The sequence below is a fragment of the Anomalospiza imberbis genome, chromosome 3, assembly GCF_031753505.1.
Source record: "Anomalospiza imberbis isolate Cuckoo-Finch-1a 21T00152 chromosome 3, ASM3175350v1, whole genome shotgun sequence".
Taxonomy (NCBI): Eukaryota; Metazoa; Chordata; class Aves; order Passeriformes; family Viduidae; genus Anomalospiza; species Anomalospiza imberbis.
Window position 1 is genome coordinate 57,968,377 of NC_089683.1, and position 19,028 is coordinate 57,987,404.

The 19,028-nt window shown below is 39.2% G+C and overlaps 1 protein-coding gene across 1 annotated transcript in view; it reads left to right on the forward strand.

Moving 5' to 3' along the window:
• Positions 1-18,405, forward strand: part of PPP1R14C (protein phosphatase 1 regulatory inhibitor subunit 14C) — a 51,559-nt gene extending 33,154 nt beyond the window's left edge. Inside the window, exons 2-4 of the mRNA XM_068184585.1 lie at positions 6,415-6,498; positions 7,843-7,875; positions 17,076-18,405. Of these exons, the coding sequence (XP_068040686.1) occupies positions 6,415-6,498; positions 7,843-7,875; positions 17,076-17,150 (192 nt within the window). The 3' untranslated portion in view covers positions 17,151-18,405. The remainder of the gene's footprint in view (positions 1-6,414; positions 6,499-7,842; positions 7,876-17,075) is intronic.
• Positions 18,406-19,028: the final 623 nt, after the last annotated feature.

Below are 19,028 nucleotides of genomic sequence, written 5' to 3' on the forward strand. Positions count from 1 at the left end.
GTTTGTTCTCTTGGTCTGAAAGCTGCCCTAATGCAGCTATGTTTTCTGGACCATGCAGTTTGTGCACACTGGCTGAGCAAGCTGTGGTCCAGCAGTGCCTGCCTGTGTAAACACTATCACTGTGTGTTTAAGTGTCTGTCCATCTTTCTCACCTTTTCTGCAGCTTTGTTTCATCCTCTATATTGCTAGATTTTGCAAATTTCTAGGTAAGCTCCCCTTCTGCTTCACAGCGAAGTTTGTAGTCCCCCATGCAGAGCTCCGTAAGCATTGTTCTTGGCATTACTCTTGATTTAACAACTGGCAAACACACTTAAAATGTTCAACTTGTCCAAATTGAAATAATCTGAGCTGAGAAGGTTCTCAGTATGTGCCTGACTCAGCTGGAATATCTTGAAAAGCTTTTTAGGTAAGATTTCAGTTATTTCTGATGTTGAGATTAAAATCAGGAAGGAAAAAAAAGTGGTTTCTACATTGCTTGAGGACTTTCAACAGCCAAGTTGAAACTCTGGTATGTGTGATCTTGGAAATTTTGGTGGGACCTGTGTGTCGGAGATGCCTGTGGCCAGTTTATGAAAGTGTTCTCAGTTTAATGAAGCAACTCCCCTCCTCTTTCACTTGTGCTTGTCATGTGCCTGAACTTGTTAAAGTTTGGCAATAAGCTCAAAGATTGGCGTATGTGAACAAGCTTGCTCTGTGGGTAACTAGAAGGGGTTGGGCTCTTGTAGCTTCATCTTGGCAGGGAGCCCTCATCACGGTGCCTGGGAGCTGAGCTGCTCCTTTTTCTGCTTCCAGCAGTCCCTTCTCTGGCCCTCAGTTGCAGAGAAGGGCTACAAAGGATGGATGTAGAAGCAAATACCCAATCCTATATTTATAGGAGCAGAGATAGGATTTTGCAGGAAACAAGATGTTAAAGTAAAAGCTGAGGACTACATTTTTAAGAACAGGAGCAGAGGGCAATGTGTAGTGTAATAAAAGTTAGACTTGTTCTCCAGACCAAGAACTGAATGTAGGGCTCAGAAGAGCTTTCCGTGCTTTACCAGCAACTTCAGGGGCCCTTGTGTTTGCAAACTGCTACCTCCCTCTAGTGGCGTGTGCACAAGGCTATGGACTGCTAGCTCCTGGGTGAGGGTATGTCAGATCTGGACCATATAGATAAAACACCGTGTCCTTGACTTCATCCAGCTCTTCATACCATGTTATGTAGATGTAGACGCATTTGGTGCACCAGTAAGATACTGGGCAGCTTGAATAAGCCATTCTGTTGACATATGTGCACTTGGTGGTCCTCCTTTTTTGTGTATTTAACTGGACCCAAGTGATGTCAGATTTGAGGACAGGCTCAGCACAGAGAAGGTTTCTGTTAAAGAGCCACACTGCCACAGATGAATTATGATTATTCATAAACAATAGGATTATTGACTCAAAATGAGTGAAGAAATCTGGTAATTTTGCCTTGAATGTCTCTGCACTTTTATTCAATAAACACGAGTGATAGAGGAAGATAGGCTTGCTGTTGGTAGAAGAGGCTGCTGCTCTGGTTAGAACAGATTGGGTACAACACGGGTTTTTCCTCCTCTTAGTTGGAGCCAAGACTGAATGGCATGTGCTCAGGAGTGTGGGGCCTCGCTCTTTGTATTGCCTTTGAGATTTCACCAGTGAGTGGTTGCTAATGAGATAAGTGCCTGATGGGGGAGAAAATAATGTGTAACTGCCTGCTAAAGATTGTATCATACTGGGAGCAGCATCCTGAATGTGTTCACTGATTATCAGCAGTACAAACTAATATTCACTGTTGCATGAACTGCCTCACCTGGACCAAAAAAATGAGAGCTAATTTTTTTTTTTCCATGTCTAACATTAGATCATCATGTCTGCTATGGCATTACTGCTCTTAATATTTTAGGAATGGAGAAAACATGCTGTCATTTAGTAATTGGGTTTTACCACTGAGGATTCTTGTTCTTTCTGCAAATTTGATGAACCCTGGCACTTTTCAGTACCTTCTTGCTGTCTTCAGCATCCTTTCCTAATCTTCTTTTCCTCACACCAATCAATAGACTCAGCTGTCTTTTTGTCTTGCAAATAATTTTATTTTAGCTGTGTATTTTGACTCTGCACTTAATTAGGAATGGCTTTAAACAAAAAAAGAGCTTTCTTTAATTCTGGATTAATATTTTTTGATCACTTAAGTTTTTTTTTTTGTTTTCACTTTTATCTACTTTTACCCTTATGCATAAGTCCCCCAAAACAACTGAATGCTTTGAAACAAGAAGCACATTAGTTTTTGTTTTGTGTTTTTTGAAAAGTACTACTTGGTCATATTCATTGGGCTAAGTGCAATCCATTCGTAATCCCACTAGGTTACATATGCAACAAATGATTTCTAGTCCTGGTAATTTATGGGTTTTTTTATTTATCATTCTGAGACTTGCACCCCTGTCTTGCAGTGCCATCCATGTCTGCAGATGAATTGGTTTAGAGCTGTTCTAAAATAATTAAATATTTTCAGATATTAAATTGATACTTCCAGAAAAACTGGTCCTATTTTCTAGTTTGACTTTGATCACTTACTGGCAATCTTCCAGGACTCCGAGAGAAATTCCTGATTCATACAATCTGAAGCTTTCATACCTCTGAATTGTAAAGTCATCTTTCCTTCCTTTTCCTTCATTTTTCTCTTGTTATCCTTTCCTGCTATTTCCAAACTCACAATACAAATGATGATTTTAACTTTCCTTGCTGTGTTTAACTTCTCCTTTCTTTCCTAGATTCATAATATAAAGTAAAAATCAAACAAGCCTATTTAATTATTTCCCAGCATTGCAAATGTGATGATGCACAGTGACTGACAGTTGAGCATGTGGGATAATAGGTTAATTTACCAGTTGGATTTATAGTGGGAAGTTATCCATAGGGCAACCATTGTCCTTTAAATTTTAAAGCCTCCAATAAATATTTGATTAGTACATACTTGGAATGATGTCAGACTTGCTTTTGCCGTGCTGGAGGTGCTGTCCTCAGGGTCAGCAGGCTGGAGTGTGCCAGCGTTCTTCAAGATGCTCCTGCAAAATCCAGCCCTTTGGCTTAAGCTGTTGTGGGAACTGGTTTTGAAGACCTTTTTCTGGTCTCATTAGTGGTTGTTCACCTGTTTGTTTCATTCACCACTGCCAGCTGGAGAGCTTGTAATGTCTTAAACTGCAACAGCTATTTACTACTTAATGCATGTCTGTGCCCAAGGTCTTTTGCGAGTAGCCTGCAAAGAATTCATGCAATCTAAAGAGCAATGGGGCTGTCTTTCAATGCAAGGTTGAATTTAAGTTTTATTAAATGTCATGGAAGCTGTCTTTGATATTTTCTGACTTTTGAATGATTAAGCACAAATCAGCTCATGTCCTGCCTACATTATCAATGCAGACTGCAGAGGGTGCTTGTAAAGAGAGTGTCCATCCTCCTCTCCCCCAAGAGTTTCAGTTGATAGATGTTTGTACCCAGAACCCCCACACCCCTATTTTAGCTTTTCTGGAGGCTGCGCCCTGTCAGATGCTGCTAGTGGTTTCTTGCTCCCCACATCTGCTATGTGCATCAGTTTGTCTCCCTCTTACTGGAACAGAACTGGTGGCAGTGTTTGTTTTTTTGCACAGCCTCATGACAGTAACAAGACCCTTAAAATACCATCCTTTGGCTATGCACAGACCCTTTCAGGCTTGGCCCAGCCCAATCTGTATCTAGCTGCTGAATTGTAATTGGAGCAACCAGACTAATCTCACCAATAAAATCTGTCAAACAGAAGGCATGACTTTGTCATTCCTCCCTCTGTCATTACAGCTGTTATAGAGCGGTCAGGCTCCTGACCTAAGGACATGTTTTTCATGCCTTACATAAAACTTTTCAGATCGTGCAGGCACAGTAGTTCAGATGGAGAAAAGATGCTTTGATTGTTAGTTCATTCAGCCAAAAATAAGAACAAGAGTTACTTTTTTGGGCTTCCCCCTCCATTTATGTTATGTATCAGAGTTCAAATCTGCTGTGCAATGAAGAAGATATACATGATATTTTGCAGAAGATGTAACTTAATTGAATGCCTTTTGTGCCAGATACAACTATAGTTCTTTGTTTCATAAACATTTGTAATTTATTTTGTGTTATCACTTTTTGTGATGTACAGGAGCTGTGTTACCTCTTATACTGAAATTTCAGTGAACTGCTGGTGCAGTTGCCCTCTGAATTGATGGCACTGTGAACCTTGAAGATGTAGGAGAAAGTTGATTTGAAGAAGAAGGAAGAAGCAAGGATTACTTCCATTTAACTGGTACCATTCAGAGTAAAACTAACCTTTCAGGAGCGCTCAATTTCAATGAACTATGATCACAAAAAAGCATTATATACCTTCTAGGCAATTTCCCCTCACTGATGCTTTTCAACATTGTTTCAGTTTGCTAGAATAGCACTCCAAGGGACAGAGTTCAAAATGTGTAACTGACAAAATATTCAATGTGCTGAACAGCATTTCTGAATGCAGACATATGCACAATTGCTATTTACACAGTTCAGTGGATGTGTATTTTGATAAGTTTACAATACTAGCAGTAACTCCAGGCACCCTGTCTTAACAGTATTTAGGCTGAGCTGCTTAGATAAAATGTTCAGGAGGTTTATTACCTATGTGGGGAATTTCTGGTTCTTGTGTGATATGTGAATTAGCATAGAGTTGGGATTATAAACTACTAAGTAACTGTACCACTGTTATGGATTGTTCTTTATCCTTTCCAATTCTGATGGCTTTTACTGAATATATAGCCCATGGAAGACTTCTCTTCCTCTTGTTTAAATTGCTAGTGAATCTGTTGCATTGGGTTAGAAGCTCCCATATTGCCAGACTGTGTTACAGTAATTGGTATATTTACTTCATCTCAGCAAATGTCCACTCTTCCTTTCTGAGCAGGCTGATTGGGCAAAGGGTGTGCCTTGTGTATTTTTGTTCATTGAGTATAACTGCCTGCATGACTATGCTATAGTGTCCCTGCACACTTTCCTTCAGAGATGGGGGATGGGGGACTTAATCATCCACATTCTGTCCTTCCTCCTCAGGCTCAAAAAGATATTGAACAGTTGGCATTTTAGCTGGAGTTTGGTACAACTTGTTGTTTGCCACTTTGGTGCTTAGCTTCGCTTAGATTAACTTGAACTAACTTATCTTCATTGCTAATGTTTGGACTGTCTTTTAGCTAGTAGAAGAATAATTTTGGTATTACCTGAGGCAGTTGCTATTGGTGCTGTTAAATTATTTCACAATTGTTGAAATTTCTGCAACTTGCTAGAACCACCACATTTTTTTAAAATGCTTCTTTAAAGGCTCTTGAGAAGTGTTGGTTGGGTACAAGAAGGCAGCAGCTGCTGCTGTGATCTTTTTGTTTCATCCTTACTCTTAAATCCACCCTCCCCTTTGGAGGCCTTCAGGTCCCTGTTTACATTATGTAGGTGCCAAAGTGATGCCACATCAGCGAGTTGGTTGATGGCAGTGTACTTGCGGGAGAGGAGAGTCTTGCAGTGCCCATGTGTTGGCTTAGATGGAGGAGGGGCAACAGAGGAGCTGTGTGCCATGGCACCGAGGCCACTGTCAAGGCTGGACTTGGTGTGGGAGAGTGGCTGAGACCAGGGTTTTGTATGTGCAGCAGGGAGCTGCATAACAATTTTGGTGAGAAAACGTATAAAATGGCCAGCAGAATGTTTTTTTTCATAACTGAAAATGCAATACATGGTGATATCTGTGGATGATGAATTCTCATTGAGATTCTAGAGCTCAGAGGTCCTTCAAAATGTATGGACTGCTGCTCTGACTCAGGGAACAAGGCATCTGATGTGTTGGTGATGCAAAGAGAGAAGTGTGTGGGTGGAGGAGGTTTAAGAAAAATTCTCTAAAGTACTCAATGCCTTAGACTTTGTGCTTCACCGCAGGTACTGAAAATCTGAGTTCTGGTGGAGCATGTATGTCATCCTTGTAAGCCAGCTTTATGCAAGGGCTATCTTCCACAGTGTTACCAAGAAAAGCAGTCCAATCCAAAATGCTTTCAAAACAATTTTGTGGCTTGCTGCAGTTGTTACTTACTTCGTCTTCCTTCTACTTATTCTTCTTCATCCTCGTGCCCAGTACTGTGAGAGTAGCATGACTTGTCCTGCTGGCCATCAGTTAGTAACACGTCCTGGCTGAGAGCAAAGGATTTCTTAAGAGCTGTCACTTCTTGTGAGGCTGGGGCTTGGCCTGATGCTGGCCTGGGAGCAAGGAATCAAGCCACCATCCCCTACTGACTTCCTTGTCTGCCTCCAGGAAGATGAGTTTGAGTGCTATCACTAGGCTGCTTCTGGGGTTAGTTAAAAGATAGCTCTATGGACTCAGTGGGTATTTTTGCATTTCAGGAAGAAGAAATGCCAGAGGTAGAAATTGACATTGATGACCTTCTTGATGCAGCCAATGAAGAGGAGAGAGCTCTCAAATTACAGGTAATATTATTTTATAATTTTAAATTGGAAGGTGGCTGAAGTAATGCATCTGGATTGATGTCTTGTGTTTGATTGAATCCACTGTAAATGTAGAATTAGAAAGGAGTGATTCCTAGATCCAGTCTAGCATAGTCTACCAGACTGTTCAAAGTTAATCAAAATCCTTTTAGATAAAAAATTTTTTGAAGGTATGTGATAACACTAGTCAATAGAAGTTCAAAGAGCCCAGTAATAGAGGGAAATATGCTAAGCCAAATTAGCCTTATTCTAATTTGTACAAGTATATAAAATAAAGAACAGAAAACATAGGAAAATGAAGAACAGCATATGGGAAAAGCTATATGACTGAGAGTCAGTTATGATGACCAGATAGTTTCTGTGATTCACTTCAGCAGTAGAAATGTGTATACAGACCAGAAATCCTCCCTTGTGCTTAGACTACTGGCAGTTATTTCTGTCTATACTAGAAAGAAATTGGAACCCATCAAAAAGTTCAAAAAAAGGGTAAGATGGTCAGCAACAGGAATTAGTTGGGAAATTCAAAAGCTATCTGCTGAAATTAAGCAGTTTAAACCAGCTCTCTAAACTTTTGAATCTTGTGTGAGGTAGGAGTTGATGAATGGAAGGATGAGGGGGAGAAGAAAAGAAATATTATTGCCTTAATATAAATTTCTCTCTAAATCAATATATAAAACCAATAGGAAATGTCTCCATTTATAATATTTTCAGATGCACTGAGGAAAGGAAAATTGTTCTAGAGTCGTGGTTTGCCCTCAGCTTGCTCCTGGGAGGTGACTAATGTGGTGCTTTGCTGCAGCACATCTCATTTTCGTGCCTGTTAGCACCCTTTTCCTGGTGCCCGCTGGCCAGCCACAGAGACGTGGGGCATGGCCCCAGGCTGTTTGCTCAGCATTCATAAATAGCTTTGCTGCTTCTGCCTAAACTAGCTGCTGCAGTCCCCTGCTAGGATTGCCCTGCTAGGAATAACTAACATCTCTATTTCTGCATGGCAAAGACTCTCATGTCCTCACAGAAAGCTGCCTTTCACATGTCTGCTCCTGGGAGAAATATTCTTGGATTCTCCTCCTCTTCTCAGTTTTTCTTGGAGACAGGGATTTTGTAACTTCCTACCTGGAGAAAGAAGCCATTATTTCTCTCCTGGTACAAATCCATTCTGATCCACATAGGGAGCAAAGGTGACTTGTATAGCTTTGGGTTTTAAGTAACTTCAGTGATTCCTGTTCTTGCTTCTTTCTCCCCTCCCTTGCCAGGTTTCATACCATGACTTGTTTATGTTCATTCTTACTCTGTATGGATACTGACACTTTCATATTTTGCTTCTAGGAAACTCTTGTAGATTGCTACAAACCAACAGAGGTAAAAGACTTTTTTAAAATGCTATTTACCTGGGGAAACTGTAGTTATGTTCAAGCTAAAGTAACTTTATTTTAATTCTTATGATAAAGTAATTAGATGAATATTAATGACTAGCTGATAGACTTGGCGTTTTATATCCTAAAATGTTTGTGCCTGTCACTTAGCTGCAATAGGAATGTGATGGTACCCTGTGGAGGAACTGCTGGTCATTCCAGCTGAACTATCAGTATTGTTTGCTGTAATGTCCTTACTGACTATACTGACTTTTAAGGCTGCCATGTTACAAGAAATCTAAATATAGGTATCATCAGATGGCTAGAATATTTGCATGTTGGACTATGCTCTTCACTGTGAAATAATTTAATTTTATCTAGGACAGTAAAATTTATTCTGAGAACTTTTATGCAGATATGCAGCTCAGCTAATTGTTTGTGTGAATGGACTTGAATAAAATTGTGAGGTCACCTGTACTAGCAGGATTTAGTTACTCAGCTTTCAGCTTGTGTATCTATTATTGTGTCCAGTGCCAATATAGCCTGCTTTTCATACAGTAATGTATACTTACTAGGAGCAGTAAATATTGAAAAAAAACCCCTTTGACTCATTGTAAAAATCAAAAGTATATGCCATGGGTCACTTTGTTAGTTCCATTTATAGAGTCAGTTCTCTCCCAGAAGTGACTGCTGCATAGTATTTAATAGAGGGGTTGGCTTACAGAATTCCTCTTGTCAGAGACTTTTCAACTGTGCATGACTAGAAGCCAGGTGTTTGGTTTTGAAATAAGGCTGCAAATAGGTTGGTTCTTCTGTGATATCTGCAGCTGTAGCCACATAAACTGGTGGGGCTTAAGGATATTCAGACTATCAAGAAGAACTGCTGGTACAGTTGAATAGGCACTTCACAGTCCATGAGATATTTTCTTCAAGGCTTTTACGTTTTTATTGATTTCTATGGTAGATTGGGAAGATTCTCCAGAATTGTTATTATAGTTGCTGGTACAAACATTTTGATAGTGGGGAATTGACCCAGAAAGACTCAGCTGATAACACCTGTAGAGTTTGTTGTGTGTTGTATCTTGGTTGCCTTAGAGCAGATAACACACATCTTCCATTATGCAGATGCCATAATACCAAGTCTTAAGCTGTCTCACTGTAGTAACGCTACACTACAAATGACCCTGTCAGCCTTCTCCAGCCTTCTCTAAGCAAGTGCCATTGAACCTTGGTGCTTCTTCTTAAGATAGGTGTGAAGATGGATGTGGCATGTCGAGCCTTGCGTGGCTCTTGTCACAGACTAGTAAGAGAAAGCTGGAGTCGTGACTAGGTGGGAGAAACAGTTTGCCAAGGGTTTAAGAGTCAGTCATGTGCTGACCTCTTATCTCTGTGTTATCTGAAGGCAGAGGAAGAAGGCAGAGATCCAATAATTACTCTTCTTCCTTCTTCATTAAACATGCCATATGAATGATTTTTTTTTTTAGCTGTGAAGTTTGACACAATGCAAGGACAAATTTCAGAGAGCTGATAAGGGTACATGACAGATGTCAGTGAGTGTTCCACTGGAAACCTTGGTTGTAGAACGACAGGAAAGATTTGTGCCATACTGGTAAATTAAGTTGGTGTGGCAGTTTGCAGGAAACAACATCCTGGACACATCATTGTCTGCCCTCAAGGCTCCTGGATCAAGGTGAGATTTTAATACTGAACTGGTGACCCGTGTCTTCAGTCCTTTGTGGATGGGATGGGGCAGCTCCCTTATCTGTGAGAATTTTCATCCTCCTTGACAATCTTTAGAGATAGCCAAGTTGAGAGGGTACTTAATCCACTCACTCTCTACAACTAGCTGAAAGGAGGATGTAGACAGGTGGTGTTGGCCTCTTCTCCCAGGAACTAGTGATAGGAGAAGAGGACATAGCCTCAAGCTATAGCAGGGAAGTTTAAGTTAGACATTAGGAAGAAATTCTTCACAAAAGGGTTGGTAGATATTGGAAAGGGGTGATGGAGTGATGATGGAGTCACCACCATGGAGGTGTTCAAGGAAAGGTACTTTGTGCCATGGTCTGGTTGACAAGGTGGTGTTTGGTCATAGTTTGGACTCAATCGCAGATGCCTTTTCCAACTTAATTGATTCTGTGAGGATAGTTTCCAAAATGAGTCACATCCCAGGATGTGCTTTATGACAGCAACTTTTCTTCGTCTATGGCATGGTGAGCCCAATAATACTGTATGACTGCTAGCTTAGGCCACTTAAAAATAGCAATTTTTATCCTGTCATATGTGGAGTAAGGAGCCTTTTAGTTGGCTTAAACTTGCTATATAAGGATCTACACCTTGTCTAGAGAATCTGCAATCTTTTTATATTTGCAGACCATTCAAAGCTATTGAGGAAGTTGGCTTGTGGAATTATTTTTAGAAGATTTGTGGATAATGGGTATGAGCTAATGGAATTTCTCCTGACCAATGAAATACAGTCTGTCAAGTGCACTAGGGGTTTTATCATCAAGAGTTATACAATTTGCAAAAGATAGTAATCCCTAACTGGGAGAAAAGTTATGTAATATGATGTCCCTGCTATTCAGAACAAAGAAAAATAGTACAGGCAAAAAGCTTAATAACCCAAAGCTGTTACCCAGCTGTGAAAAAAAACCCTCTAAACCTGCAAATGTATATCTGAAGTCAGTTTTGCTCAGTATCTTCCATTTAGACTAAAGGTTAAGGAAAAATTGAGGAATGTTTGTATGTATCCTGTATTGACTTTTCATCAGGAAGCTGAGTTATCCAGGTCACTTAAAACATGGAAAGAGTTCCCTACCTCTAATAATTTGGCCAAAGATAGTAGCTGACAGTAACTAATGAGGAACTGTTACAAAACCTTTCTTCTAATGGAAATATAGCTAGACTGTTGAATGCACTTTAAAGTATTAAAAGCTTTTCTTAGGTAGTAGTTATGGCTGTTTTAATTTGTATGGAAATATACTTAATGTGGGACCTTTTTGTAAAGACTTATTGTGTACACAAACTTAAAGGATTTAGTATCTCCTAAATCAGTGCCATAATCAAATTTTGGATATGAACTGTGATTGAAGAGGAGCAGGGAGAAGCATCCTCTTCCTGCATCATCTGTGTGCCAGAGCAGTCAGTTCATACAGTCCCACACATCACTTGTGGAAAATCCCACTCTGGCCTCTGTTGAGTTGCTGTCTCAGCTCTGTCTGATGTTCTCTGTCATCATCTGATAGTGGAGAATCTTAATGTTCACAGTGAATATAACAGATTTAAATATAATCTGCAATCTTGATGATGATGTTTAGATACTTCACAATAGTCTTATTTAGGATAGGAAGACAGTTGTGACTGTGAAATCCATGAGGTTTTTTCAAGACATATATTTTGAATAAGGCTGACTAAATCTGTATTGCTGTTATCTCTGCTGTTGGTAACAGTAAGGCCACTTATTTAGACTGGGCATTGGAGAAAATTTGAAATATTTGTGGCTGATGTGAATTAGAGCTTCCAACAGTGGGACAGTCAAAGTGATGACAGGAAAAATGGCAAAGAAACTCTTAAACTGCTATGGGAGAGAAATCCAATGAGTGGGTAATTTTTATGCTCACTGTCTCCAAAAGATGCAGCTGAGCAACACAAGGTCTGCAGATAATGAGTGTTTGAAGAAAACTGAATAAATTAGATTTGCAGTTTATTTACTTCTTTCTTTTCTTATATAAATATACAAAGCTTCAGCTGAATGGGCTGGAGATCTCTCTCATTCAGACAGGATTAAATCTGTTTTGTTAGTATAATTCTTCACTTAGTGCAAAATAGGAGAAAAAGGAGATGAAGTTGCATCATTAAAGGAAGTTGCATTGCTGGAAACTCCTAGTAATAATTTTTAATATGGCTTGCAAACAAACTATGTTGAATTGTTGTGCATATTTTCTGGATAACTTGGGCAGAGATTTAAGTTACTGACTACTCAATTACTTCAGTGGTTGGACTATTTCAGCAGCTTCTAACACTTGAAAAAGGTAGAGATGCATTTGCTTAACTGTATGTTTCTCCAAGTTTAATTCCTAGTCGGAGCAAATGACAGGCTTGTGATGCAACTTTTAGAGTTGTCAAGGCACTGTGTTTTTTAAAGATAAAAGCTGTTTTGTGTATGTATTGACATAATGTATATTTTTAGTACACAGGCCTTAATAGAAAGGTCAATGCTTCTGAAACAGAACCCCATAACTTTTTAAGGACCTTATGTTTATTTTTGTCCTAATATGTTATGAATTATTTCCAGTTAATGTTCCTGTTTGTTTTTTCTATGTAATTGAAAAGCAGCAATATGTAGGGATACCCACAAGAAGCAATAGTCGCTGCAGATGTGTACTAAAGCCTCCATGCAGTGTGCTGCCTTACATCTGGGCAAGCCAGGGCAGCTGATGGGTGGTAAATTTTTAAGTCACAGCAAATGTATTTTATATCCATATTACTTGAAATTAAATAGGAGAATTTGTAGCGAAAAAAGGTTAGAAAACGTGCTTGTTTAAAAGCAATACAGGCAGGTGCATTTCAAGTAAAACATGATTTCTTGTTCCTCCGTTTGACCACTGAATTCAGTGAACTAAAACTTTTTATGTGCCTGCTGAGATCTGCCCTATATTGTACTACAGCTTTGGAGGGAATTAAGCTTGCATGTTTTCATTTCTGCAAGTACTCATGAACACAACTTCTAAATACCCATAGCAATATCAGAAGGGAAGATCAAATGGTGATTTGACACATATAAGCTGTGCTTGTTTACATGCTGCCGAATTGAAGAATAATTGGGCTGCAAGTCTTTACTGTAGCTTTGTGGTATATAGTTAGTATTTTATACAGAACTCACCAAGAAGCTGAATTGCTGCAAAAATTTCATGCTCTGGACACTGATGGTGCTGTGGCCTCATTGGAGAGGGCATGTCAAGGGCATCATTCAGTGAGGCTACAGAGATTCTGTGCTGGTTCTTGCTAATAGAAGGCATATCCTGGTCCTGCTCTCCCAAAGCAGTTCCCTTCTCTCTGTACAACTGACTTTAGCAGGGGTTGAGCCTATGTGGAAGAGAAGGTGTTTGGCAGTAAGATGGGTTATTATTTAGGTTCTTTCCCAGGTAGCTGTGGGATCCCTCTCCAGGCTGACTTTAGTTTTTACATCCAACTAATGAAGCCATCTCCAAGAAATGGCCTTGGGCAAACAGTTAAGGAAATCTTGTTTTTTGACCTGGCTATAGGGAAGTAAAGCTGTGAAGGAAAGCTGACTTAGGATTCATTTCATGCTCTAGTGAAGCAGGAGGACTAGAAACTCTAAATTTTAGTTTAAAAACTAGTCCTACTACATGTGTACTGTTTGAGGAAGAGAAATCTGGAGAGGCAGAGTCTAATTAGTGTCCAGAATTAATTGGAAGACTTGAATAGGAAGCCTGGAATTCATTGTCTGTCAAATGACCTCATTAAAACAATGAGTCACACCACCAAAGCAGAGAGGTGAAGTGATTTCTTCCCCTTTCCTGAATTATCATTTCACCTTTGTTTTTGCCTTTATTATTTTTTTTGCCAAAGGCTGAATATAGATGAGTTCAAATGAACTATAGATTTAGTCTGTCTCTCATTAAAATTTGCCTTTAGAATTAGAAAGATGTCTTCTAGAAACAAGGATTTAGTATTACAAATTAACAAGATCCTCAATACTTGTAATAAGGGTGCCTTGTTGCAGAAAATCTGTAACAAAGAGTTTTAACTAAGTTTGCATACATTTTTGCACTTTCTAAAAACTTTATTTTTTATTTTATTTACCAAGGCAAAGTGCTGATGTGAGATTTTTCTTGTATTAGAAGTGATTGTAGCCTATGTATTCCTGGCTATAACCCTTCAAGAAATAATGAACAAGTTCTTAAATCCTTAACTGAATTATTGTTTTTTTAACTCCATGAAATAAATCAGTAGATATAGGTAGATAATTCAACCTGTATTACAGAAGTAATTTTAACATAGATTAATACATGGTCAGCTTTCAAATGTCTGATGCTAAATTTCAGCGTATCTTGTTAGGGGGGATTTCAGTAAAATGCTCTGTGTAAAATGATTTTTGTGTAAAAGGTAGAGATAGACGTGGACGTTAAGTCTTGACTCAAATGCCCACAAGGAACAACACTGCAATTTTTGAGTGATGGTTTAAGAAAACAAAATGGGTATTGGTGACATAAACCTGAGTTGGTTAGTTATAAAGTGAAGGTTTACTGAAACACTGTGAGGTTTCTTTTGCTGCCTTCGTGAGGGAAAATGTGCATCTTTTCTAGAACACTAACTTTCCTTCATGGGGAACGAAAAGCAAAGCAAGAAAGGCACAAGTACCAGAGCACAACTGTGTGGATGACAGCCAGCTCCATGCGAGTGTCAGATGCAAAGTGATACTTAAATCAGAAATGTGCTGAACCAGTGCTGTGGTTTGTGTGTCTACAGGAAGTGCACAACAGCGTTACTGCATTATGCAAAATGCCTGCCACATGCAAAATGCTCTTGTTGGGTACCACAGACCCTTCTTTCAAGGAAAAAAAAAAGTTCCTCGGGGATAAAGCCTTTAAAATTATTAAATGTACTTTCTTCAAATGAATGCCTTCTCTGCCTTAAGAATAGTTGCAGTTGCTTCAGATCTCCTTTAGGGGGTTAACCTTAAAGTTTGGCTTATTTTGGCAGCATTAAGAAGTTTCTGGGTAGTGTTAAACTTGCCTGAAAACTTCAAGCAAATACCTTGTTTTGCAAAAGAAGGTGCTTTTGATACCTCTTCAAAGTTAAGGGGAGGAATTCCTCTCTTTTGCTATAATGTCATATTAAAAAGTAACTGACCCTTGGCTACATTTCATATCTAAGGGAAACTTGCTCCAGACTCTACTGAGCTGTGGGAGAATGGGTAGTGGAATGGCAAGGTGGGATATCCCTAATGACTACAGAGTACCATAGGTGTTCCTGTCCATTCTGCAGATGTCCCTTCCCATAAGGCTCTCACTTCTGTGAAGCTGCTGGAGAGTTTCCAGATGCAGTTCTTGTGGAGTATTTGTGACTTGAATAGACAATTAAATTTTTTTTCTAAGGGAAGAACTGCACTTCAGCCCATTCTTCTTCAAAGCTGTCTTAATCTGGTGGGACTACAGTTTGTTGGTTTTTTTAAATGGAAAGATTTGCTGAGAGGCAATACAAATGACACTAATCCCAAGTAAAATTCTTCTATGATTGCTGTATTTCTCTAAGGATTATACTGCAGGGCTTTATATAAATTTGATAGGAAAAAATATCCTAAAGTGTGTTTATGTGTTTCAAGCAGCACCATGCCATATAGTTTTGCATTATCTATCAGATCCTTACAGTGATGATATGATGACACAGAACTAATGCAAAGTTTGTTGAAAGCTGTGAATTTTTTGAGTAAGCATGTCTTCCTCCTCCTTCTGATTTTTCAGTGGAGAAGTACCGGACTGTAACAAGTTTAAAGTGAAATTGTTGCAGTGGCTTGTGCCTTTATGAAGTAAGACAGCTTCAAGAAGATGGAGGGAAAGGATTTGGGGGTCTTAGGAAACCTGTTTTTCTGACCATCTTATTAGGCTCTCTGTCCAGATGGGAAGCATAATACTGATATGTATAGACGTATTCCTGAACTAGGCCTTCACCTAGTTCAGGCTGGAAACCCCGCTGTTGTGTAGCTGCTCTGCCTTTGCTGCTGTTCATTGCAGCCACAGGTAGTGTGGATACAACAACAACCATGGTGCAACAGTATATGCAGTTCACTATAGAGGTGCATGATCTGTCAGGAAAGGAAATTGATTTGTTTAGACCATGGTCCCACCAGAAAAACATGACATATTTCTCAGGTTAAAATACACATTTACATAGACTTTCCTTATGCAAAATGTAGCACCTTGCAATACATGTTTCAGCCTGACCTTTTTTGAAAGGTATTGTGTTGTCATTCAAGTGGTGACTTTGTTCACTGGTATTTTTAACTTCATTCATCCAGGAAATCATGCTTTTAATTTTTTCATAGAATTATAGAATGTTTTGCGTTGGAAGGGACCTTAAAGATCATCTAGCTTGAATGCCAAGGGCCGGGACAACATCCGTGAGGCTCAAAGCCCTCTCCAACCTGGCTTTTCACATCAACCTAACTGAATAATTACATTCCATGTTTGCAGCTAGCTGATTTCATAAGAACCATTTTGTAGGTGTATACACAGCACTGTGGATAAACATTATTTTCGCAATGGGACAGTAAGGAAGTCATTTAGCTTTTAATGCACCTGCAAGAAATTGTATACCAAAAGAGTTTCAGAGATGCAAATCTGTAAGCTTCTGCTCTCACACAGTTTAAAGATAGGAAATCTGCTGAAACTGGGGAAAATATCACTGTGACTAAAGGCCTGGTCCATGAAATGGTTTGTTGTGTTCTGGTTTTTAGTTTGTTTGGTTTTGTTTTTTGGTTTTTTTTTTTTTTTTTTTTTTTTTTTTTTTGGGGTGGGGGGAGGGCTGGGTTAGTTCTTTGTTTGTTTGTTTTCAAAGAGGTGTCATTCACTTAGTTCTGCAACCAGCTTAACCCATGATATACCAGTGGTGTTACCTCTGGCTCCTTGTTCCTGCCTTGCCTTGGACTGACACAAGTGTTAGTGTGGGCTGGGTGGTGGGCCGGGTCAGAGAGCTGAGCCAGCTTGGAAAGTAGCAGGGCAAGAGGAAAAACAGCTGAGTTTTTTAGCCAGATCAGCTTTCTTGTACAGCTCAGTATGCAGCCAACCAAAATACTGGTTCCAGCATGGAGAGTGGCAGGAGAAACACCACTTTTGGCAAGAATGCTGATTTCTGTGCATGCTTAAACTGTGGAAGTCTGCTTTGACTGTTTGCATTGTATCCAGTCATAGGTTTTGCTTCATTCAGTAGTTGGTTTAAGGACCTGTGCAGTAAAAGCCTGAAAGATGGGTTATAACTGAGCCAGCACAGTCACAAGGAAAAGCTCATTGTTCACAGTTCTGCTGGATGGGAAGGATGTGTTTAAGGTTCCTGGTGATCAGGTCAGGGAAATTCCAGCTTAGCAGTGAAAGCGTAAATAAAAATGTATCATCCATTAAAAAAAAAAAAAAAAAGATTATAGTATTATGTGATCATTAAAATTACTAATATTTTTTGGTTTTTTCCTAGGAATTTATCAAAGAGCTGCTAACTCGGATAAGAGGAATGAGGAAACTCAGTCCCCCTCAAAAGAAGAGTATATAAATAACTCAAAGTAATAGCACTCTGTAAAAGACATGGCAAGGGAAATGGGACTTTGAATACAAGACCTTTATTAAAATAATTGTCTTTCTCCACAACTTTTTTGATTTTATTCAGTTTTGACTCAAGGAATTTTTTTGGTGTGTTTTAAGGGTTCTTTTCTAAGTGTCAATTATTTTTTATCAAAAATATCAACAATTTGGATGCTGCTCAACTTTCACCTGAGGATTACTGAAGCAAGTGAAGAATCCAAGAGTTAGAGATGAGGGGCAGCAAGCCTATGTGGTGAACCAGAAGATCTTGTAAATTTACAGAGCTAGGAGACTTCTCCTTGCAACTAGTTGGATAACTTTTCTTAAGTTGGTTGTACATTTAACTCATGGATGTCAAGTTTCTTGTGCTTGTCTGTACATAAATTTTAAAGTGGGTTGTGAATACTGCTTCACATGGATGGAAGGAGAAGTTTGTTATAGTAAATTATTTAAATGGTGGTTATTGCAAATTTGCTATCAAAAGGTACCAATTTAGACTACTAAAATGAATGCTGCCTTTTTCTAAATACCCTTAAAGCAGCCCAGTGAAGAATCTCATCATATCTCCTTGTTTAGACCGCAGCATATGAAAATTGGGAATTTTAAGGGCTTAATTTGTAGACTTAAAAGTTATTTGGTTGACTTTGATGCTTTGCCAGGATCACTTCCTCTCCACCTCATGGTGTCTGGGAGCTGTGCTAACCTATACTGAATTTGGGCCTGGAGTGATATCTAGAGAAATGTCCATGACCATTTAAAAGCTGATTCATGCTGGAGGAAAGGCAGTGATACCAAATTGTACTGTACTGCAAGTACTGTACTGCATTTAATAATGTGGTCTTAATCAAATGCAGATTCCTCTTCTATAAAGGTAAGCAAGGAGTAATACAGCCTTTGTTTATGGCTCTGCCCTGAGAAGTGGGAGACTTCTTAACTTGGGCTCTCTTACTTGTAAGAGCAAGAGCAGAGATCCCTGCTCCCTTCTGGAAAATGTCCTAGCTAGAATGTTTGATAAGCTACCATTTACTGGTAGGTGACATTAGTCAGGCATTTTATATCAAGGGTGCTCTGAACATATTTTATTTTTCAAAAGAAGTACATGTTTGTGAATTTTATGTATACTGGCAAGCTTTTTTAATGTATTTAATTTTGTAATGTTTACTGATGATTTTATTTACCAGATATTTACTCAAATAAATGGAACAACTTGTGACTTGTTACATGTACACTTTACAAGACTACTGTTGCTGAGTAGGTTTGTAAATGGAATTGCTTGTCAAAAAGAGAAGCCTGTAAGGTGGCAAGTACATGGGAACTCTGCTGTATAGACTCTAACTGGCTTTTAATGTACTCGCTGTCACTCAGCCCTTGCCCAGTATCACTCACACTTCTGTAACCTGGTGCACAACTTCACTTTTGAAAGCCTCCTCCAGATGAGACCTTCCTTCCCTGTGCCCTAGGGAATTTAAAAAGGGGTGGGGAAAAAAAGCTTGGAAATTCTTACAGATAAATGCTGATAAATTCAGATTTTCTTTGTCCACCAGAGATGGACTGTAGGGGAAGGCTTACACTGGGTGGCTCTCACTTTCCTAGTGAAGGTGTGGCAGAAAGGGATCTTTCAGAAGGAGACACTCTACCTTTCTTCCTTTAGGCGCCTTTTTGAAATCTCAAGAAATTCCAGCACCCCTGAGAAAAGACTCACCTGCAACATTTTAAATTTAAATCTTGTATCTTGCTGAAGTTGCACTTTATCTCTGGTTTGGACTTGCTTGCTGGCAATCATCATGGTCAGAGTTTTGAGATGGAGTCTGAAACAGCCCACAGTTTGAAATTTAAGGGTTTTAGTAAT